Source organism: Toxotes jaculatrix, chromosome 9 (genome assembly GCF_017976425.1).
Source record: "Toxotes jaculatrix isolate fToxJac2 chromosome 9, fToxJac2.pri, whole genome shotgun sequence".
NCBI classification, from domain to species: domain Eukaryota; kingdom Metazoa; phylum Chordata; class Actinopteri; family Toxotidae; genus Toxotes; species Toxotes jaculatrix.
In genome coordinates, this window is record NC_054402.1 from 14,675,576 (window position 1) to 14,698,861 (window position 23,286).

Here is a 23,286-nt window from a genome sequence, read left to right on the forward strand (position 1 = left end):
CACACACACACACACACACACACACACACACACACACACACACAAAGAGCTACCATTCCTGGAGAACATGTACAATACAACACAACCCCCACACCGACTCTATCCTCCCACATAATACCTCACCAGGCATCTACTCTTTAAGCAACAAATCAAAACCGGTGGGCGTTATCACACTTCAGCACAGGAGAGAATAGAACTGAACTGCTTTTTTTTTTTAATCCTTCAGAAGGAAAGCATTTCACTTGGGTCATATGAGAAGGAAACAGAGAAAGAAAAACCATAAGACATTTAACTGCTGAGTGTGATCTAGAGCGTCAATTTTGTAGTGTGTATTTCTGCCTCTTACAGACCAATTAATACTTAAAATACTTACCTCGACAGTGAGTCATGCATTTAATATGTTGCATTAGGAGGATCTTTACATATCTGTTGATTTTATTCTATAGCATATTATTTTAGTTTTGGCTAAGTACACTGTAAAATACAGTTCAATCTATCATCAATGGTTAATTGTGTAGAACTTTAATCAAAAAAATCAAAAATGTTTTCTTCTTCGAGCAAATGTAAAAATGTTCTTGTTTTTGTTATCCTCTATGATAATTAATTCACAAATCTTTGGATTCTGGACCATTGTTTGGACAAAACGAGCAATTTAAGGAGGTTACATGGGTTCTGGGAAAATGTTGTTGCCATATTTTCCTCATTTTCTAACATTTTATAGACCAAACAATTAACCAGTTAATTGAGGAAATAAGTGGCAGCTTACTGATAATGAAGATAGGTTAGTTGCAGCCCTATCGTACTATACTACTGAGCGCCAACAATAAATCTATGTTAAAGCCCCTGAAAACTTGCATATAATCATCTGATTCTGATTCAAATTTTTGCTAAAATCTGATTGGATTTCAGAAGTCTGTGGCATCATCTTGTCCCTGCCCACTTCAAATCAGTGAGAAGAGCACAGACAAAAAAAGACAGAAAAACAGGAACCTCTCGTGAAATAACGTAAACTGCTATAATTTTCATAGGAAATCTTGTGCTTATGTAGGATCCCATCACAGTACGAAGCTGATTTTGAAAAAAAAGGTTTCCAGGGCTTTTATTACTGTGGAAATCCCATCTACTGAAATCTGAATGAACACACAAGCCTAAGTGAGAGACTAATAGTGCCTGCTATCATAATCAGAGCTGTCATCCCTAATCAAGTCCAAGACCACATCCATCGTACTACAATATTGAAAGGCAGTGTGATGGAATCAGAAATCCCCCTTGCCTTCCACACAATCAGACTTGCCCCGTAGCAACGAGCTCCAAACAGCTCAGGGCTATTTTAGATCTAGGACAGCACTATACACTTTGGGACAGCATCTCCCCTTTTCTCTGTGCCGACATCCTATTCTTCTATTCTCCTTTCCAAAATCATCTCATCAGTCACACACCTCGTGGGTCTGCATCCCCGGATTATGTGACAATCTTGTGCTGGCCCCACTGAAAATGGAAATGTTTTTCATACAAAGTGCCTATACAGTGAAATAAACATCCTTCACTATTATCCATTTATGGAGATCACCCCTGCTGTGGTCATTGAGTATTAACACACATTCAGAAGTAGTACTAAATGTATTTTAATACTATTTACTGTAATAGTCTATCCCATGCTATTATGGTAAATGGTATGGAAAGCTTTCTTAGTATTGCCACTGAAGTCAGCATGACGAGAGTCACTGTGGAGTCACTCTACCTCTGTAGAGAATAGAAGACAATATAAGAAATAATCCGTCAATTAAAGATAAGTAGTTATCTTAGTCTTAGAACCCAGTATGTACACTGCAATAATTTTATATTTCGCTGTGATGCATTTTGAAAATTAAAGGTATTAAAATGTAGGGTTTGATGCAGGAAGAAGTCTAAAATTATCACATTTTATGGTGTAAACATTAATAGCATTACCTCCACTGACGTTAAAAGGAATAGAGATGGTGGTGAAAAAGTTGTCCTCAACAAAAAGAGTCTTTTTAAAGGTGTTAATTAGAGGCTTCTGTCCAAGTTTCTTAAAAGGGAGCATCAAGTAATACGACTTTTAATGAGTTCTCACTGCAACTAGGGAATTACAACACTGATAGTAGGACTGAACGATGCTGGAAACAAGCCTAGAAGTCTACAGCAAGTCGCAAGTGAGTCTCTGACATTCATTACACACCATACAAGGGAATTGTTGCATGGATGACAAACAGAGGGGCAAGTTTGCAAGATACCATGTTAAAATTTACTCAAAAGAGTCCAAAAAATAGCTAGATGTCCATCATTGCCAACCAAGTGGACTTTTAAGGGCCCTTGAAAACATGGCATTCATATTCTATAGCAGTCTGTGTTGATAGTGCTATTGTACATGAGCCCACAAATGCGTAATGCCAGACCCTTATTTGTGTGTGCAAGTGAAGGAATAGCTGAAAACATCCATAGAATTGTTACAGACAGGGATGTTAAAATTTCAGCAGCTGCAAACCTGCATACAGGGGTAACACGGTAGCATGTATCTGGTAGCATATGTGGATGCAAAGGCCACTCTCCCAGTTTAGTGGCAGCTGCAAGTGGTTTAACCAATGGTGACCACCTCTATAACAAGTGAGTTATTAAAAGCTACATAGATACTATAGAAAAAATGTGACTTTCACGTTTATACATGGTACCATCAACACTGCATAATCACTATTTGTTATGATAATATAAAAACCCGTCTCTTACTGTAAGCCTCTGCATGTTTGACTACAAAGCACACTTACAGAAACCACAAAGCAAAGGTAATCCAAATTACTGACTACTACTATTGATTACTTATAAATGACAAATAAATTAAGTTAGGAAAGCAAATAACGAGCAGTTTGATTTTGAATTCTAATAGCCATTTAAACATTTCTAATGCTGCTGGAAAAAAATAATTATTCCTTACAAAAGTCATATGTGTAGGCCATAATCTTGCAGAAATTCTGGGATAACAATTAAACACTTCATTAAGCACATCTACAGATAAAAATGCATAAATGAACGGAAGTGCATGTGTGCGCATACACACAAAAAAAGAGGGCAGATAGCTTTATGATCTAGGACTGGGCAGTTAAACCCATGACAAACAATCAATACCACTAGGCGATATTAAGAGCAGACAGACATTACTGCCCACAATGGACCAGGAACTTGACAAATACAGGAGGGGAAAAAGTCCATAATATTGTAGTTAAAATGTCAGCCAGTAATATCTTACTGAAGGTTTTAACAAAATCATGATTAGGGGCTTTTAAGTATTGCTAACAATACCAGTCATTCCGGGTTTCCTCCAAATGTTGTGCAAATTTTAAGCAAATTTAGGGAAAAAAAATTCAGCAAATAAAAACATGATTTAATGCTTGTTTCCATCCACTACCGTTATGCAAATACTAGGAGCTAGTTCTGAGAATCATCATCATCACTACACAAAGATCTGTTATGCTACGTCTTTGCATTGCACTTTTCCACGTTTTTACTTCTCGATACACGAACTTTTCCACCTTAACCAAGTGCAAAATAATATTTTTCGCAATATTTTGAGATTGTGTGGAAATTCCACTGTTTCCACTTTCCTTTTATGTGCAAGTGGAAAATGCACATAAAAACAGGTGGATGGAGACGTACTTAGTGGCTGCAGATATTTCAAACTGCCTAAACATACAGACCTCAATGCTCTTGTTGCTCCATGTCTACCGGGTGTGTAAGTCGCGAACTGCTTGCTAACAGCCATACCAACAATAAGCCAACAGTGCAGCAGGTCTGTTTTTTAAGTGATAACTGCTTGACTGAAAGTCAGCATGCACAACAGTAGGACCCTGAAACTGAAAAAGCTAAAAGAAATTTGGCCATAATTTATTTAATTTTTTTCCCCTACTGTCATATGTCAAAATGTCAGCCATGAAAAGGCCTATTCAAAGTGTCCCAGGTGTATACTAGCTTTTGATTAGATACAGCAGGGCTCTGGGTATAGAGAACTAAAATAAAAACACTGTCCCAATTTCACTCTAGTGTACAAGACACTACTGTACAGTACCTTTTTTGCTATAACAGCATTTGATCCAAGATGTGTGCTGACATATGTAAACATAAACTTTTTTGAGGTGTCATCACCTCTACGTTTTTCTGTTGATAACAGCTCCTCCATTACCATTCTGCATTGTGTTGAGGTGCAGTAATTCCCAATAACACCGCTATAAGAACTTAAGCCTTTTTCAGAATTGTTTATTTTGTAATTTGTGGGTTACGGTCATGTTAACTCAAAACTCAAAACAGAGGCACAACTGTTTAGGTATTATCCCTTATGTGGAAGTCATCTTTAGGGCTGCCTCCTAATTGGAGGCCAAATGTTGATCAGTGAGAAGACTCTTAGCTGACCAAGTTTTGATTGGTCGGTTAGCAGCAGGGAAAAATAAAAATCAAACCCTACAGGAACTGGAACAGAAAGACATCGTTTACACGGCTGTTCCCCGCTGTTATTATATAGTAATGTTACTGGGCAAGTTCTCTGATTGGGCATTTTAGTAATTTTAGTAATAAAATAAAAGGTACTCAACAACTCAATACAGTTTTGTATTTTCGTGTGAGTAGTACAGTGATGTTACTTAAAACACTTTCTCAGCCTTGGAACTCAAACCATTTTCTGATGCCCCCCAAAAATACACATATATTCTAATGATTAAATTAGTATGATAAACGTATGACGACTAGTTGACTAATGGCTTGAAATAACGACTACCAGACAGTATGTCCAGTTCAAAACAGAAAACACCCTTGATCATGACAGTAAGTACCACTAATCAAACAACAGTTCACAGCGCAGACATGTGTAAGTCCATGTGTGTGCATGTACACAGTAGCAGACCCCCCAGCATGACTGACAGCTGAATACATTACAACTTTGCCTCGAGGGATTGGTTCAACCTTTCATCCTGGTCCTTTATTCCCTGTGACATCTCTAACCTGCCAGTGCATACATGCACATGCACACAAACACACACACACTTAGATCAAAGATCAATCACCAGGCAATGATGTATCCAGACAACACCAATCAGGAATGTGTTTGGGTACGTGTTGAAGAGTCAATCTTTCTAAACAATGAGTTCATCTGATTCAAATTCAATACAAATGTGACAGACTGACACTTCAAACTGCTTTAGTAGTTCTAAGCAAATAAGAGCACACTGCTACTTGAGGAGCATTCCTTTAGTTCATTTACTAACCAAATTTAATAAAATGTGATTTTACAATCATTGTTTTCATGCTCATAGGTAACCTGGTTACTCAGAAAAATCAGGTTACACAGCCAATATACATGTTTATGTGTGCTGTAGTAACCTGGTTTCTGTAAATATGTGTACACATGCAGCAGGTCAGTAATCAGATTTCTCCAGATTGAAGGAAATCGTTCGGTCATTCATGTGCGCACCTGTAAAAAGCTCATTAGAAACTCGCTGAGCCTTGAAGTGAGACCAATGGACAAAGTAACTGTTGGAAAAGTCTGCCTACAACTCCTAACATTTATGGACATCCAATTTAATTAATACTACACCACAATTAAATATTCTCCCTAACCTACAGAGTGCTCTCAGTTGCAATCCACAAATGTGTTTAATGAAAAACATTTGTATGTTTTTCATTAAAGGTGTGACCAATTCTTTCAGCATATTCCCACTACACGAAAGACAAAGGAGAACCTAGAGTTGCATATGTGAAGTTGTTTCACCTTTTTATTGTCGGCATGCAATGAAAAGGTCACAACCAGGTAATATGAACGTGAGTTTATTACTTATTGATCTGATGAAAATTAAACACCATTGGCACCGTCAACAGGACAGGTGCAGCATGACAAACATCACCTCATCCGTCTCTCAATAACAGTGGATGGAAAGTGTCTCCCACAGGGATACATGCATCCTTTAGGGTTGATCACACACCCAAATATAAAGAAACATAGTAATGTATTAATACAAAACCGAGCAAAATAGTTCTCTAGTTTGTATGTGGGTACAGTGGTGTAACTGCTAAATGTCAGTCCAAACCAATGTGGGCTTGTGTGTTGGTTTAACACTCTATGTAGCACATATAATTCCTTCTTTATTCAATATAATTGAAATTACCACTCCAAGAACCAGTGTTGAATGCTTGATGTGATGTCTCCCAGTTAGTCAGGGTTCCTTGAAGACTAGCCATTAATGGCAATATTCAATATTGATTTTAACTAATCAATTATTCAATTAGCTGATCAATAGAGAATGGATTTTTAGTATAATCATTAGTTCCAGCCCCAAGTTTAGCAATGAACTACAATGATAATCAACTACAACTTAACCTTCAAATATGGCAACCTCATTGTTAATCACCTACTTTCCAGCAACCCTACAGATGTTTGCATCTATTGGCTCCATTAAGAAAACCGTCATCAAGTTGGACAGGGACAAGCAGCTGGACATGGTAGACCAGAGAGGGGCGAATCTGGAAGCTGTCGCCTGTATGTGTTTCGCTCATTGACCTGTGATGAGCAACTCATTAAGCAGTTCAAAACGCAAGGGAATGAAGTGCTCGAAAGACAACAGCCTGTTATAGAACCACTGGCACTCGTAACATTAAGTGACTCCAGCTTTCAATAGTGTGACAGTTTTATAGTTGCATTGTACAGCCTGCTATTCATACACATGAGACTGTGCTCAATGCATGCCAAAACCCAAATGCCCCCCACCCCCATTTCCTCTAGCATGGTAGACAGGGGTCACCTTTGACTGAAGATTAAATTAAACCAGCAAACACTTCGACAGATATTTATTTCAGCATCACTTGATTATTCTGTCAAATGGCTAGTTCTCTGAAAAAAATTTGGCAGATTTTTAGATTTACTTAAAATACAACCAACATACCATGATTTCTGAGTGGATTTCTCAAGGTTGATCATTGTCCTTGCTTTTAATAGGCCTTCATCTTGGGGGATGCAATTCTGCCAGATGCTTCTTGATTTCACTAGAGTCTTAAAAAGAGCGCTGTGAAGGAGTTGGAGGGGGACTCTACTAGATGTTATAATAACAAACAACAAAAAGTATTTTACCATTACTTTAATATGTTTTAATAAATGCTGCAGTGTACTTCTCCCAGTCTCAGCAGAATAATGTTTGAACTGCACTCAGTTTACTTGCAGTTTACTAGCATTGTGTGTAATCCTGTCTCTTTTGCACTATGTGAGGTCCTTGCATTATGACACCCAGAAAGCAGAGTGATACCCTGTCAAACTGCTGTATCGCTTCTTCTGCTGAAATAAGTTGATAGAAAATTAGTCAAGACAAATTTTGATAACCACCATAATCTGTTTACAACTACTGCCGCTTTTCTCTGACTATTTTACTGCAAAACAAACATCTTTTGAGACACCTGGTCAGACAAAACATGTTTGAAAACCTAGCCATGGGCTCTGTGAATCCGGGGTACGCATTTTCACTGTTTCTGCCTTTTTATAGATTGAAAGATTATTAGATTAATCATAAAATAACATACAGATTAATCGTGAGGGGGCAAATCTCTGTGCACTTTTGCATTTATAGTACTTCCTCTGGCCGTAGCTGGGGACTTCATCTCACTGAAACTGAAAATGTGGAGGAACTACATGTCTGTTATAAACCTATGAATACGTGAAGTGCACTGATGTAGCGAAACACCTAAAGTCAGTTTGCAAACATTTACATATGCATAACATAACACAGATGCATTGCAGAAGTCAGTTAATAACAATTTAGTTCCACTCCAAAACACTGTTGTTTTGCTCATAACGCTGGCTGTAGCCTGAAGAACACAGCATAATACGCAATCATTTGTATTTACCACCACATCAGTGATTAATCACTAGTTATGTCCATCAGAGTATGGCATGCACTGGCGGTGCACTGCATTCCACAGATAGCAAGCAACGCCAAAACAGCCATGGTTGGACAAAAATGGTCACACTCAAACAAGCTTAAGACACCATTTTGAAAATCCACCGATTTCTAGATAACAACTCCGAGATGCCATCTTGCCAATTATCACCAGATTAGCTACCGTTAGCATTACTATTCAACCATTCCGAAGCACCCCGTGCAGGAATCCGTGCGGGTCACATAATACTAACGTTAGCTTAGCTCGCTTGCTAGCCTGAAAAGACAACCGCTAACCCGCCGTAGCATCCCCGCATCCCTCAACACACGCTGCTCAAATTGCTAATTAGCGGGCTAGCTGGGGCAAGATTAGCAAATGACAATGAAAAACACTCACAGTAGGTCAGGGCAGACTGTACCGGCACAACAACAGCTAATTTTTTAACTGCCTGCCGCAAACCACTAACCTTAAAAGACTTAACAACAGGACAACTAGTATCAGATTCATTCCGCTATTTGAGCTAGCCCGTTTAGCTTAGCCCGCTAGTTCCCTACTGTAGCCACCACCACGGAGGACAATTGAAGGGATACGGAGGAGGAAAAAAAGATAGAAAAAAACGAACAACTAGAAAGTCGACACATGGACATTCCTGTCCTCCATAATAAACAGCGGATGAGACTCACCAAAGCCACTCGGTCGAACACAAAAAAGGATTTCCCGTGTGTGTACGTGCTCTCTCCCGTGTGTCTGCTCTGCTCCGGTCGGTGCGGACTGGCTCTGCTACAGCAACGTTTTGTCGGGCCAGTGGCGCTGGGAAGACAGTTTTCACCCGAAGAGACGGCCACCGTGTGGGGGATGGGGATGCACTGCCGGGAGGGAGGGAGAGAGAGAAAGAGGGAGGGAGGGATGCAGGGATGCAAGGAGAGAGGAGGGGGCCCGACCCACCGATAACATACAGTGTATAGGCTTTAATAATATTCGCATAATAATGATCATAATGATAGGAGCGAAGGAATGGCCTTAGTTTCTGTTTTCAGTGATATAGCAGGGCCTCCTCTCATTCGCTCAATTGTGAAGCGTTAGGGTCAGTGTAAATCGACTATTACTGGTTAGTCTACCATGAAAATGAAGAAACAGTCTGATTTATATTCTGTTGTGTAGTCTCGCTTAGTTCTTTGTTCTTTTGTGTGTCGGTGAGATACGGTATGTTGTTGCACGCATATTATTATCATTATTATCGTTATTACTAGAATGAACCCACGTTGTAGTGGTATTAGTGCACGTCTACAAAGGCCTGCTGTTGTGTGTCTTTTGTAATCAACATTTCCAAACAGCAAAGTGTTATTTGGTCAGCAGCACTGTGGTGGTGAAACGGTACTGCAGCAGGACTGGAAGTTCACTTTTACCGATTCAGATTCCGTGTTTTTTACCTAATGCATGAGCACTAACACAGATGTTGCTTCACAGCAAGGCAGCGCCATCTAGTGGTGAGGAACGACATTGCAACACATTGCCTCAATTTTCTCCATATCCACAGCCGAGAACAATGCCTGTAACTAGGTAGGGTTTCAGTGTCCACGAAGGACACACACTCTTATGAAAGAAATATACAGGAAAAAAAACCTGACGTAGTTTGTATTGCTGTTGAACTGTATGCCGTTATACAGAGAGGTGATTTGTTAGCCAGCGCTCGCTGATAGAAATGGGGTGGACAAAATAATAGAAACACGTGTCAGTTTAGCACGATATAATTCAACTGAACCACAAACTGCCGACTCGTACTCAAACAGTATAAACACAAACTGCATAGTAAGTGCCGTGTCATGATTGCTGCATTTAGGGTAAAAATAAATAAACAAATAAACAACAACAACAACACTATGGTTATCTGCAGAGCAAATGCAATCATAAAAACCTCCGACCAGCAAACCCAGCGGGTTTACTAGTGAGCAGTAGTTTTAGTAGTATTAGTGAACCCCCATTAACATCTATTTGCAACTGAAAACAGTTAATATATGTAACCACAGACTAAACTTAAACATGAATTGGACACACTAGTGTCCAGTTCAGGTGGGTGAGTTTTAAGCCCACCAATGAGAGAGAACTACAGTTCCCAGCTATCATTGCGCCTATCTTTGCCGCAAACAAAGAACCGCACATATACGCTCTCGAGGGGGTTTATAGACAAGAAATATATATATATTGTTCGCAAAACATTTAAAGTAACATCATGTTAGCGACAAGTAGAATCGCCAAAAAAAAAAAAAAAAAAAAAAAAAGGTGTCCGAATCATCGCGTGATTTCAGGCTTGCGGAAGTTGGAATGGCATGAGAAAGAGCTGTCCGAGGTGCTGACACTGTGAGTAGTGCTTTCTCTGCTTCAGACCATATACTGGTATATCTCACCTGTATTCCTACATTTATATATGCTTGACTCTTGATAGCGAAACATCACCTAAGGTAATGTGATGTATATTTTTATTTAGATCTGAGTAATTGTGTGATGTTACCGAATGTGCTAGACACAGACCAAGCTTTCTTTAAACTGTTCTGAGTAATATGCTTGTATTGTAGAGGGATGAGAGTGTAGAGTGTTTTACAGATCTGCAGAAGTGAAGTTGATTTTTCTATGAATTTTCTTTTCCAACCACTAGACACATTTCTCTCGCAGACATACTATTCACATACTATGTGGGGACAGGCTGAGACTCACTACATTCTTTGAAAATGCATTATGACATTTGGATTTTTTTTTTCATTGTCAGAATTTGGGAAGATGGACGAAAATCAAGAGTCATCCTCCTGTGTCACCAACGCCCACAACTCCAGCAGCAGCCCTCCCAATAGTGAACCTGGCAGCGCTCCACAATGCAACGGGGTCCCAGAGCACCGGACCCTGCTGCGGGTGTCTGAGTCCCATGGACTGCAGCTACTGGGCGTGCTCAGATCATTGAGAGAGCGAGGCTTGCTGTTTGATTTCACCATTAAAGTCCAAGAACACAGTTTTCCCTGCCACCGCTGTGTTCTTGCTGCATGCAGTGATTTCTTCAGGTATCTATCTATCTATCTATCTATCTATCTATCTATCTATCTATCTATCTATCTATCTATCTATCTATCTATCTATCCATCTATCTATCTATCTATATTTGTTAAAACCATGTGTAACTGTTCTTTGTTTAGGGCTATGTTTGAGGTGGATATGCGAGAGCGTGGTGACGGCTCGGTGACCCTGGGTAATCAGTGTCCGGTGGTGGTGGGTTCTTTCCTGGACTTTGCCTATTCAGGAGAGGCACTCATCACTGAAAGCAACGTAGAAATGCTTTTTCAGCTTGCCTCCTTTCTGCAGGTAGAAATACAACTATTAGCACATGACTTAACATCTCTGCATTCTTTTTGTTCTCTTTCACTCAAAGATGTGGCATGTCTGCAAGAGAAAATGCAGTATGTGAAACGGCTACAGCCTCCTGTACCAGGCGGTGGTGCTACAGTTGCTGAGTAAATGATTTAAAGAGAAAATCTTGAATATTAGGAAAACTACTCTGGTCCCAAAATGTATTCTAACATTTTAGGATGTCATCTTTGACAAAAACTGTATTTGGTTTGTCAAAACATCTCAGTAAATTTGGGACCAGATGGTGCAGTTATATTGAGTGATATTGTGCATGTAATCTTTTTTCTTTTCATACTGCTTGAGTTTATATCATTACTGGCACATTTTTACATGGTGTTACTTTAGCCTGGCACACATCTCCCATTTTTTCATCAGTTCAAATATTGATAGTTGGACTGAAAACAAAATGGCTGCGTGTTGTCAGGCCACTGTGAGTTTAGTATGCAGAAACTGGAATTAAATAAAACTCTGCTAGGCCAAGGAAAAATATGTACTGAAAACAAATGTCTTAATACAGTACTTGTAATTGGACTGTTTTCATCTTTAAATAGATGAATTAGATTATTTATAACTTGCATTTTTTTTTATGTGTTCATCATATGTATTTCAAAATATGTTATTTTCAGAATGGACATGGAGCTAGAATCATGTATATTTACCCTGTTGTTGTTGTTTCTTCAGGTATCAGTCCTGTCCAAAGCGTGCAGTGACTTCCTGATTGGAACCATGGATCTTTGTAACTGTCTGTCCCTCTTGTCCCTCGCTGAGGCCTATGGCTCGGCCTCCCTCCTCCAAAGTGCCAATGAGTTTGTGGTTCAGAACTTCTCTGAACTTTCCAAAACCCAGGACTTTCTGGACATGCAGGTGCTGCTTAAGTATAAGGCTGAGAAAAAAGATATAGAAACAAAACTTATCAATGTGTTTCACCTTCCCTGGCTCTCTTAAATCTTCCACATGTTGAAATAAAGTTATGATTTAGATAGAAGATGTATGACTACTTCTATATTTATTTAATTAAAGGATTCCAAGTTAATGACAGACAGTGAATGAAAAAGTAAGGGCATGATGTTGCTCCAATAATTATATATTTACAAAATCATAACTCAGTTTTACCGATCGCTTCTTACAGGTAGATGTGTTGGAGGCATGCCTACGGTCAGACACTTTAAACATGCCCAGTGAGGAGGCTGTGGTGATGTCACTTCTTAGATGGATACAACATGATCTAACAGGAAGAAAGAAGCTGTTGCCAGGATTATTATCTCTAACCAGACTTCACCATCTACCTGCACCTGCACTAAAGGTATGAACACACTGCATGTTTTTGATGTAGGAGTTTTGCGATTGTCTCATCAACCCATGTTACTTACCCGACGCGTTCTCTTTCAGACTCTGCATGATTCAGACACTCTGCTCTCCGCTGAGGAGTCCTGCCTCACCCTGCTGTCAGAGGCCCAGAACAGACAGGCTCAGTACAAGGGTCTACTCACTGATGCCAGGCCAGCTACTGTGCAGAGCTACATCTACATCCACAAGACGGAGGAGAATGGAGAGATCCGCCACACCTTCTGCTACTGTCTGGAAACAGACCAGTGGAAAGAGCTGGAAACAGGGCATGGGGAGGGGACAACCAGTTTGCCAGACCCACCGGGATCATACCTGACCAGCTATGCTGAGAAGGTACATTTTGGGGTAGAGGTGCTGCACTTTAGAGCAGTGGTTCCCAACATTTTTGGCTTGAGAGCCTTTATAATTAAGCAATGTCAACTTGTGACCCCTTAATATAAGTCATAAGCTTAGTGAGGCCATGAGTTGTTAGCAGGTTAGCAGAGAGTGAGGTTTTTATTCCCACATTTCTTTGCTTGAAAGTTTTTTTTATCTCCCAAATTAAAATAAAAAATCACAAAAAATTAGTTACATGGCAAAACATATCCACACCCCCTACATTTATCACATCTTCAGATCATAAAATTAGAATCAGGTGTTCCAGATCAGATGCCAATGTTTAGAACCACCTTACGAGAGCACAGATGGAACCTGTCTTATTTAAACCTCTGACTTCTAGGGCCTGGTGTTCTCTTTACTATTGAAATGTGTAGTGTCATCATGCCAAGATCTAGGCCTTTTTCTCCAGGAAAATGGTTGTGGATGCCTCTGAGTCTGACAAGGGATTTAAAAAAGATCTCCAAATTATTTGAAACAAATCAGTCAAATCATTCCACTGTAGGGAAAATCATCTACAATTGGCACCGTTCAAATTAAGTTGTCCAGGACGGGCTGCTCCAGAAAATTCAGCCAAAGAACAGAATCTCATCACAGGATCCGCATGTAACTCTTGCAAATGTTTGTATCAAAGTGCTACAATCAGAAGGAGACTGCACAAATTTGACCTGCATGGGAGGTGTGCCAAGAAAAAGCCTTTGCTGTCCAAAAAGAACATTAGAGAAAGACCGCAGTTTGCCAGTGAACATACTGGCAAAGATTGGGCCATTTTGAAAAATGTGCTCTGGACAGACGAATCAAAGATAGAGTTGTTTGGCCATAGTAAGATCAGGCATGTTTGGCGCAGACCACAGACAGCTTTTCAGGAGAAGAATCCCATACCATCTGTGCAGCATGGTGTTGGAAATGTTATGGTTATGGTTGCTTTGCTGCCTCAGGAGATTGCAATCATTGATTCAACTATGAATTCTGTATCATGGCAAAGAGTGCTTGAAGATAATGTGAGGCCATCAGTCTGAAAGTTGAAGTTGAACCCCGAAGTGGAGCTTTTAACAGGACAAGGATCTTAAGCACACTGGGAAATGGTTCAGAAAGAAAGAAGAAATGGAGGGTTGTGGAATGGCCTAGTCAAAGCCCAGATTTGTGTGAGGGGGTTTTGAAATGGGCAGTATGCAACATGCAAGAAAACTCTCAAACATCTTCCATTTCAGGGAATTTTACATGGAACAGTGGCCTTAAAGTTCAGCAGGATAATAGTTACTTCTTCCACAGAACATCGTTTCTGTTGACATTTTTATTGAGTAAATGATTGAAAAAAATTTCCTTGCTTTTTTTGTTCAAGTATTACCTTTATCTATAGGCATTGCATAAAAGCAGATCAAATATTTGCTGAAAAAGTCAACAAGTTCTTCACAACTGTATTTCCTGAAGTCAGGGAATCAATATGTTGACTGAAATCAGGAGATTTACAGTACAGTAGTTTTATAACTACATATGTTTTTTTATCATGCTCTCATTTGCAGTTTGAAAAATTACACCGTCTTATCCTCTTTCCACTGGATTTAAGATGTTTGTCACAGGTGGCTGTCGTGGAAACTGTTGCCGGGCGATACGTCTCCATGTAGCAGAACCGTTCCACGATGCCACCAACGAGGTTTGGTGCTTCTGTCCTGTGACCCTAACCTGCACACCTGCACCAGTTATGCTGAAGCCCCGCACCATGCATACAGCTGTGACTTGCATGGACCGAGTGTATGTCATTGGGGGACGGACCAAGGGATCCAGAGGGGGAGCTCCCAGTTTGCTGGAGGTAAAAGTGCTTGCTTTATGTATGATTGAGATCAAATAGTTGTTTGAAATGTGTAGGAGAACTTTCTGTTCTTTTTTTTATCCTGTATTCTAGGTGGAATATTATAACCCTCTGACCCAGACCTGGTGCTCAGTCAGCCCACTACCCACTGCCATCTTCTACCCTGAGGCCAGTGCTTGTGGCAGCATTATCTATACCCTGGGATCAGAGGTAGAAATCACAGACTCCTTCAACCCCTCACTGGATTGCTTCTTCAGCTATGATGCCCAACAGGACCAGTGGAGCCGCCTGGTGGCAGAGTTTGGCCAGTTCTTCCATGCTACACTGGTCAAGGCAGTGTCAATTCATAACACGCTGCACCTCTGTGACCTTTCCACTTATAAGGTGGGTCATAAGAAGGGCACTGATGAATGAATGAGTTGATCAATAATTGCCCTATCGTCTGAAAGCATTAAAAAGTTATAGTTTTTCCAGCACAGGAAAGTTTGAAAGTGTTTCTTTTTGTTCCCATCCAGGTCTACAGTTTTTGTCCAGAGACCTGTGTGTGGAAAGGTGAAGGGTCGTTTGAGTGTGCTGGGTTCAATGCTGGAGCAGTTGGTATGATAGACAGAATCTACATCCTGGGTGGAGATTATTCCCCTGACGAGATCACTGATGAAGTTCAGGTAGGAAAGGAAATTCACCTTTTTCATCCACGGAAGGTGGTGGAAGGTCTGAGAGAACAGAGACAAAGAGGAGAGGATGGATTAACCAGGTCTGGATATTATTTGTACAATCAGTGTGTTTTCTTGTAACCTGTGCAGGTGTACTACAGTGGGAGGAGTCAGTGGGAGGAAGTGGCACCCATGCCCAGAGCGCTCACTGAGTTTCACTGCCAGCTCATCGGCTTCAACAGATACAGAGACCCGTGGGGTGACAGAGAATGATACAGAGCAGACACTCAACCACGCACAGCCATGCACCAAACCTCCAAGTGGATGTTACCTACGATGAGTCTCCATTGCCTTTCAAACTTGTATGCATGATGGACAGCTACCAGCTCAAGAGAGAATGACAATCAAGAGTTTGTCATCAACTAACACCACATCTCCTCTTACAGATCATCATAAAATGAGAGCACCTGAGCCAAACGATTTATTTATTTTTTTATTTGAAGATTTGATCCTTAAAATTGTATGTGTGAAGCACCTGCTGTCATAGGCTCTTTGTTGTGTCAATCTAAATATGGTCCCTCCCATGGAGGAACCCTATTGAACATAAGACTATTTTAGAAATCCTATTTTAGTACCTCAGTATTTTTTATTTTATTTTTTTTGATTTTGTTTGATTAATATATTTCACTCAAAAAAGAACTCACGGTATCTGTAAACTTATCAGCTCTCTTGCAGGTAGAATAAAGAAAAGAAGATTTTATTATCTAACACGTTTGAGGCTTCATTTACACAGCCTTGACAAATAATTCAACCTCCTTCACTTTTCCTGAATTTGGTGATTTTGCAACCTGTATGGATTAAATTATTTTGTACTGTATACAAAATACAGTATCAAGTCACAAGTGTCTGTATAGGCACTTTTACATGTAGGAAGAACCCATGTGATGAATGTATAGTGAACTATCTGAAAGCCCTTTCAACTGAATGTGCTTGATAGTAAAGATTAGAAAAGGCACATTATTTTGTAATATTTTCATAAAGTCGTCCTATGTGTGGGCTTTTCTATATTATTTTCCAGATTTGCCTCTTGATCCTTTTTTCTAACTGATAGAGAGCTGCTCATGTATATTACACGATTTAAAATTCACCTAAAATAGCTCCATGGCAATACTGTGTAAATTATCTGGGAGGATTTTCACTTTAAAGAAAAACCTTTGTTCTGTTTCAGACTGTCATTTATCCATGCATGCCCTGTTTCTCCTCTTGTGATGCACTGCAAATAGCAACTCTATATGTAAACAATAGATAGATCACCTGATCTTCTTCAGAAAATGCTTGTTTGATGCAAATGTGCAGCTTTATCTGTACCTGTCTGTCATAGAGAAACACTCTGCAGCTTCAAAGAATACAATAACTTAAAGTTTCAGGAACCACAAGGAGAAAAATATGGGCTTCATGGTGTAAATCATGAATGCACAATAAGCTTGTGTTGTGGAAAAAGAAAAAGAATCCAACAAATGAAAGACTGCTTTATGGCAAGAAGTGAACATAAACATAATGCTTCATTATTTGTGTTGATGTCATCTTCTGTGAGTAAATACAGTGCCTGCATTTGACATATTGATCACTTCAGTAGAAACAGAACAACAGGCACAATGGCATAATTCAATGTAGGAACACATTGCTATTTATGGTGACATGTAAAGGTTTTCACAGTGAAAAAGTAGAGACTCAATCCCCAGTTCAGTCATTTTTATTTGTTCATTCTATCCTTTCCATCTGTAGCCTACTATTGCTTAACCTTTTGGCTCTTGCCAGAATTTCAAGGCCACATTCAGTCAACATCTCAGAATACAAGTACGGATCCAAGTCTACTTTGTCCTTGACAATTTGCCCTGGCCTTAGCAATCACATAGTTTTTTTTTTTTTTTTGACTTGCTATGAATACTCTGAAGCTCTGGATCAGATCAGTGACTGTAGTCTAATAGAATGAAAAGATGTAAACGCTCTGTCTGCACAAAGTCCTACAGTAACCATGCTGGCTTCCCCCTACTCCTGAATCTCCATCCTCTCTGCCTCTCCTTCATCTCCTCACTTCTTGCTCCATGGTTCAGTCCTGGTAGGCTTTCACCAGCAGCCACATCAGCAGCACAGTGATTAAGACGATCATGAAGTTGAGGAACAGCTCCTGCGTTGAGCGGTCCATGGTCGTATGACAGGTTGAGAGGATAGGCAAGGCTGGTGAGGAACAGGGGGACCTGCTGCCAAGAAGAGGGGGGAGGGAGAAAAGGAGGAGATTTGTGGTTGTGGTTGCAGATAGCTATGGGTCCTTTTTTTGGAAACCGATCCACAACCTGAGAGGGGGCAGAGGTGGACAACAACCAAATAACACAGTATTTTAGATAGAAATACAGGATTGAGCACAATATACAAGTAGGCATTTAAAAGTATGTATATAAAGGTGTGTGTATGTGTCAGTGGCACATGCCCTGTGTTTGTGTGTGCATGTATGTAGCCTCTCTTATCATAGATTAGAGGGATCCGTCACTTCTCAGTTGGGTTGCTACATCTATTCACAGTTACCATCAATCTGCAGGGAGTGGGGGGCCAATATATCACCTTACATACACCCCCCCCCCCCCCCCCCCCCCCCCCCCCCCACACACACACACACACAAAGCAATAATAATAATCCACTAACAGATAAAAAAGTACTGTCAGGAAAAAGATCCCTTACGTTATTTGATGTACCATGAGAAAATCCCTTTACATGCTCTGATTTTTTTTTCCACCTCTCAGTTGTCAGTTGCAGAAGTTTTGATTGGCATGGTAGCTTATATTATTCCCCCAGTAATATCACACATTACTCAGTATGATAAAACAAACTAGATCCCGTCACTGAGCTGTTACCTTTCCTCTTTTGGCTGTGATCTCACTATGAACAGGAAGAGGAGAAAGCAGATGTTTTCGTCTGCTCCTTTCTTTATCTTGATCTCTGATACAGCAGCTTGTCTTCTCTAGAAACTTCTCTGTGATGGCACTTCTTCTCTGAAGCATGCAGTTGCAGCTGGTCCTTCTGTTGTCCAGCTCTCTGTGGTCACCAGGGGCAGGGCCCACTCCTCAAATAGCCATCCTTAGTGGACCGCCCATGGTCCACATACACACAGACTGATGTCACACACCAACTAAACAACCAATAGAGTGTGTTATTTTCCACAATCTCGTCCACTGGAGTGTTTCCCATCCAAAACCATACCGAGTCTGTGTCGCTCACACACACACAACAGAGGAGGGACTCAGGGTTATTTATAAAGCCTTATTGCAGATACGAGGTGGATTACTTTTATTCTAAACACAATAATCTCATTGTCTGATGGATATAGGAAACGGTAACAGTATCAGTCAGTGTCTGGGGAGCATATGCACAGAGGCAAAGAAGAATAACAGACCAACCTCTCCAAAATGTAAAATATGAGGCACGTAGGTTTTAAACCAGCTGATGCCATAGTTCATCTTGCCGTCTGTCCTGCCAGTTCATGACTCATACGCAAGCAGCCAAACTTGTGGGGCACTAAGAAAAGTATGATGACATATACAATACAGTACTTTATGCCACTATACTATACTTACTTTGAATGTTTTTCTTGGCTGTTGGATGATGACTGCCAGTCTTTAAAGACAATGAAGGGATACATAGGTCATGGAGGAGTGTCACGCATAGTGGCTGGCAGCCTTTCTAAATCAGTTCGACTTGACTGATGGATGAATAGACACAGGCAGCCGGGGTGAATCAAATACTGTTCACTTAGTGGAGTGTAGACAGACTGATGGGCAAAGAGGGACCAATATACTGTACAGCACAAACACAATAGGCAAAATATAGATTATGTTTCATGTAGCTCTAATGTTGTAAGATCCAAACACCTAGTATGTTTCCAGCCCAAAAGTTTTTTCTGGTGATATACAGAATATACATAGTTCAACATTTTGCAAAATATGCTTGTCTGCTTTCTTGCTGAAAGTTAGATGAAAAAATCAATGCCCCTCTCTTGTCTGTACGCTAAACACAGCACAACAGCAAACATACATTTAGCCTAGCTTAGCACAAAGACTGAAAACAGCCAACCTGCCCAGACCAAAGGTCACAAAATCCATGTACCAGCACCTTGTTTTATTAATTTGTACAAAAACCAAAGTGTAAAAATGACACACTGTGGTCTTACAAGGGATTATTTAACAAACTATTTCTTAAATGTGTGTGGTGACTTCCTGGAGTCTTGCTGCCACGATGAGTATGTCAGACAACCACTGGAGACTCCCTTAAGACAGAGCCTAACCGTTTCCAGTCTCTATGCTAGGAAAAGCTGGAGCAGACAGACAAGAAAATTGTATTGATTTTTTCTCTACCTCTCTGCAAGAAAGCAACATTTTTGTTTTGTTTGTTTAAAGTACTTGTTTAAATATGTAATAATACTAATGTGGTGACACACACACCCATTGTATCTTTACATTCTCCTTCCTCTACGTTATGCCCGTGCTAAGAAAAGGGTTTTGACAGTGACCTCTCAGCTCATCTCTCACTTGACAGCTGCTTAGAACAGTGTTATCTCTGAACTAGTGTTAAACCCCCTCGACACACACCTTCTCCCATAGACACAGAAGGGTCATAGCAGGACAAAGTGTGTATGGGCACGATTCCCTTAAACCTTTCCATCACTGGATTCCAAGGTCATTCCCAGAGGATTTAACAGATCAAAACGGCTGCCATTTTATCACCCTGCTGCTCTGCCAGCGTGGGACCAAAAGCTGTTTCACTCAGGGATTCCCATTGTCACAGAGATCCAGTGCTGGGGTGATTGAATAAAGCAGGGTGAGATGTGCAGGCATCTCTGTCCAGGTTGGCCTATGGCCCACTGTGGCAGCTGTGTGTATGTGTGTATGTGTGTTTAGGATAGAAAAGTGCTGGCAGGGTTGCCCTCTAAATCAGTGGAGAGACAGAGGGGTGTCAACAAGGCCTCAGAGACACCATTCCTCACATTCTGTGTGTAAGTGTGTGTGTACGTGCATATACGTATGTGCAGTACAAATGCTGTTTAAGCGAAAGCTAGTTTGGCGACAGTTTCATGCTTGTTAGCTTTAAGTGTAATGAAAAAATCATCAAAAATATCTCTTTACAAACACTTTGGAACAATATGTTTACAATATACAAAGTACATAATGAACATGAAATTAATCACTGAGTGGTGAATTAAAACATTTGTAAATAGTGATTTAAAACTCTTATGTCTGTACACTATTCTACAGCCAGGAGGTGATTAGCTTAGCTCACTATAAAGATGAGAAGCGTGGGGAAACAGCTCGCCTGCCTCTGTCAAAAGATAAAAATGTACACTCAGTTTTATTGCAAAAAGGAAAGGAAATTATTTCCTCTCATTCAATAAATACCAATTGTCCTGTGGTTGAGCCTGCACATTAGTCTACAAATAGCTGGCACTGAAAAATTATTTAGCCCACAGCTTTGCTCATTTAAAGTAACTAAATCTTTTCCACTGTAGCAGCAGTGATTGGAGAAGAGACAGGAATTCATCTCAGCTGACTGAGAGATAATACAGACACCAGATGGAAAACCAAACAAAATACTCAGCCCCCTTAATATTTCGGCCAGTTGAAATATTTTTGAACTTCAGACCTGTTGCCAAAGACTTCTACTAGTAACTTCTATCTCTGTCTTATAGCCATGAATAGCTGACCAATGAATAAACTGATTTTTTTTTCTTCTGTGATACAGTATGACACAGTCTCCTCTTGTTTACAACTGTGCAAAGCAAGACAAACCCTTGGCTGTTTGCATTCTTACACCTCCAGAAGATTTAGAATACCCTGGTTGCACATCAGTTATATTTCATTTTGAATTAAATTGGCCCCACAAGTGATCGTGTAGCAAAAATATTACAGATGTTTCAGACTCTGGAAAGAGGCATTGTTCTTTTGCAGAGGCAAAAGAACAGACCTCCTCTGTCAGACCTCTTTTAAGCAAGTAGATTTCAGAAATGCAACTGTATGTCTGTGTTTTTTATTTTGCTATTTCGTTACATTTGTATCTTTTTCCATCATCTCCACGGAACAAAGAACAGAAGGATATCTGATTGCACAGAGTCCCTAGAGAGCAGCAGAGATCAGAACCACTGTTTAAAAAAAAACCAGTAGGATCTGGTTTCTTTATCCGTCCATCTCTGTCCTACAGTCTCCAGCTAATTAGAATACAAAGATGCCAGCAACAGGAGTTTGGCCTCTGGCTACCAGCCCTGCATTTCAAAGGGTGATGGCATGCCTCAGGGTACACAAGTGGTTGCACTCTAGTTCTCACCATTACGCTGCTTTTTCAGAGCTTGGCTGATGTGTGAGGTGAAGCTGTCCTTGAGCACTGGCAAGGGAAATAGCTTCCTAATCTCCTGTTCATAGCCTTGAAATGACATTTCCACTTGATACAATGCTGATTCACTCATTCACATTCATCCTTCATAAGTTCATGAATGGCTGACTGACTGAATTGTATTGTTGTTATATTTATAAGATGTGGTCCAAAGTTTTTCTTTCACCATGGAAACAGCGCTGGAGTAACAAATCTCACTATAAAGCTGAGCTCATCGTGTTACATGATCTCCATTGGCAGATAGATCACTAATGATCTATTAAATTGGCTTTCTCAAGTGCTGTTTCCAAGGTCAAAAATGAACTTTAAACCTCATCTTTCCAAACAGCAAGGACATGGAAGTCCTTCAAGCAATCAACAAAAATGGAAATTTGGAACATTTCCAAGAGAAAAAAAGCTGCTTCTTGTGCTAAGGAAGATTGCGTGATATCAGGGTAATAAACAGTAACAAAACTGTCCATCAGTCACCATCAGAAAATTTTAAAGTTAAATATAGATAATGTAGATGTAGACCCGATTCATGCCAATTGAATCATCCCATTTTGCCCCTGTTCTCAATTTTAACACTTTGGTAACATCTTTTAGGATTTTCACACTGGATAAAAATGTTGTATTTAATGTTGTGAATGCTGAAAAAAACTGAGGCAAAAGCTTTAATTCTTTCTAACACTGTCCCAGATTAATCCTCCAACCACAATGAACCTGATTGGTGTTGTGGAATGTCATCCAAGGCTCATAAAAAGAGTGAAGATTTAATTAGACTGCTTTTAAAAACGAGATGGAGTGAGGTTGTCATGTCGGAGAGGTCAGCCTTGTGCTTTCCTGTCTGACCAGCTGTTGTTTTGTAGACTAAACTGAGCATGCTGTTAAGACGACGAAGGGTTCCCACTGGCCAGCAGCTCAGCCTGGCGCTGTAATTACTGAGATGGCTGAGGACAGGTGAGGGCTTCATTACACAACACACCCGTGTATGCATGTACACACACAGCAGACACACACATCCACACGCATAAAATGCTTCATGCTCACAAACACATACAAAGATGTGCACATGCATGCTGGAGCACACTCTCATACCCAGAGGGGCTGTAGAGTCATTAATCTGGCTGTAGAGGAATTCATACACAGGATCCAAGCTAATTGGCTCCTTTGAGGGAGGAAGCAGACAGAGAGCAGTGACCAGGGTAGGCACTACATCAAAGACAGAACAATACACAGAATTCATCAATTACAATTCAGCACTCATGCCATGAACATGACCGACTGCTTGTATCTGATCTGCAGCTGTCCTGATGTGTAGGGTGTTGGGTCTTGCTGAAAAGGATGTATTAAAAGTAAGCAAACCAGCCCAT

General features: G+C 40.3%; 3 protein-coding genes across 4 annotated transcripts in view; 1 reads left to right on the forward strand and 2 right to left on the reverse strand.

Moving 5' to 3' along the window:
• fam168a (family with sequence similarity 168 member A) overlaps positions 1-8,740 on the reverse strand; it is a 29,234-nt gene extending 20,494 nt beyond the window's left edge. For both annotated transcript variants that reach the window (XM_041046835.1, XM_041046834.1), the window contains exon 1: positions 8,607-8,740. The gene's annotated coding sequence lies outside the window, so the exon portion shown is untranslated. The remainder of the gene's footprint in view (positions 1-8,606) is intronic.
• Positions 8,741-10,849: 2,109 nt separating this feature from the next.
• Positions 10,850-15,774, forward strand: kbtbd3 (kelch repeat and BTB (POZ) domain containing 3). The gene is made up of 9 exons (XM_041046830.1): positions 10,850-10,973; positions 11,106-11,271; positions 11,998-12,180; positions 12,446-12,619; positions 12,706-12,996; positions 14,606-14,848; positions 14,942-15,232; positions 15,364-15,513; positions 15,652-15,774. The coding sequence occupies exons 2-9, from the start codon at positions 11,110-11,112 to the stop codon at positions 15,772-15,774; spliced, it is 1,617 nt and encodes a 538-aa protein (XP_040902764.1). The 5' UTR covers positions 10,850-10,973; positions 11,106-11,109.
• Positions 15,775-17,016: 1,242 nt separating this feature from the next.
• LOC121187312 (sarcolipin) lies at positions 17,017-18,611 on the reverse strand. Its single transcript, XM_041046495.1, has 2 exons — positions 18,412-18,611; positions 17,017-17,855 (listed from the first exon to the last, which is right to left on the reverse strand). The coding sequence occupies exon 2, from the start codon at positions 17,705-17,707 to the stop codon at positions 17,612-17,614; it is 96 nt and encodes a 31-aa protein (XP_040902429.1). The 5' UTR covers positions 17,708-17,855; positions 18,412-18,611; the 3' UTR covers positions 17,017-17,611.
• Between the last annotated feature and the right edge of the window lie 4,675 nt (positions 18,612-23,286).

What these genes read in the sequence shown, in the direction of transcription:
- LOC121187312 (XM_041046495.1), bottom strand. Translation starts at nt 17,707, where the DNA reads ATGGACCGCTCAACGCAGGAGCTGTTCCTCAACTTCATGATCGTCTTA.
- kbtbd3 (XM_041046830.1), top strand. Translation starts at nt 11,110, where the DNA reads ATGTTTGAGGTGGATATGCGAGAGCGTGGTGACGGCTCGGTGACCCTG. An exon ending in GAGCTCCCAGTTTGCTGGAG is followed by an intron (nt 14,849 to 14,941) that starts GTAAAAGTGCTT and finishes CCTGTATTCTAG; the next exon opens with GTGGAATATTATAACCCTCT. An exon ending in AGATCACTGATGAAGTTCAG is followed by an intron (nt 15,514 to 15,651) that starts GTAGGAAAGGAA and finishes TAACCTGTGCAG; the next exon opens with GTGTACTACAGTGGGAGGAG.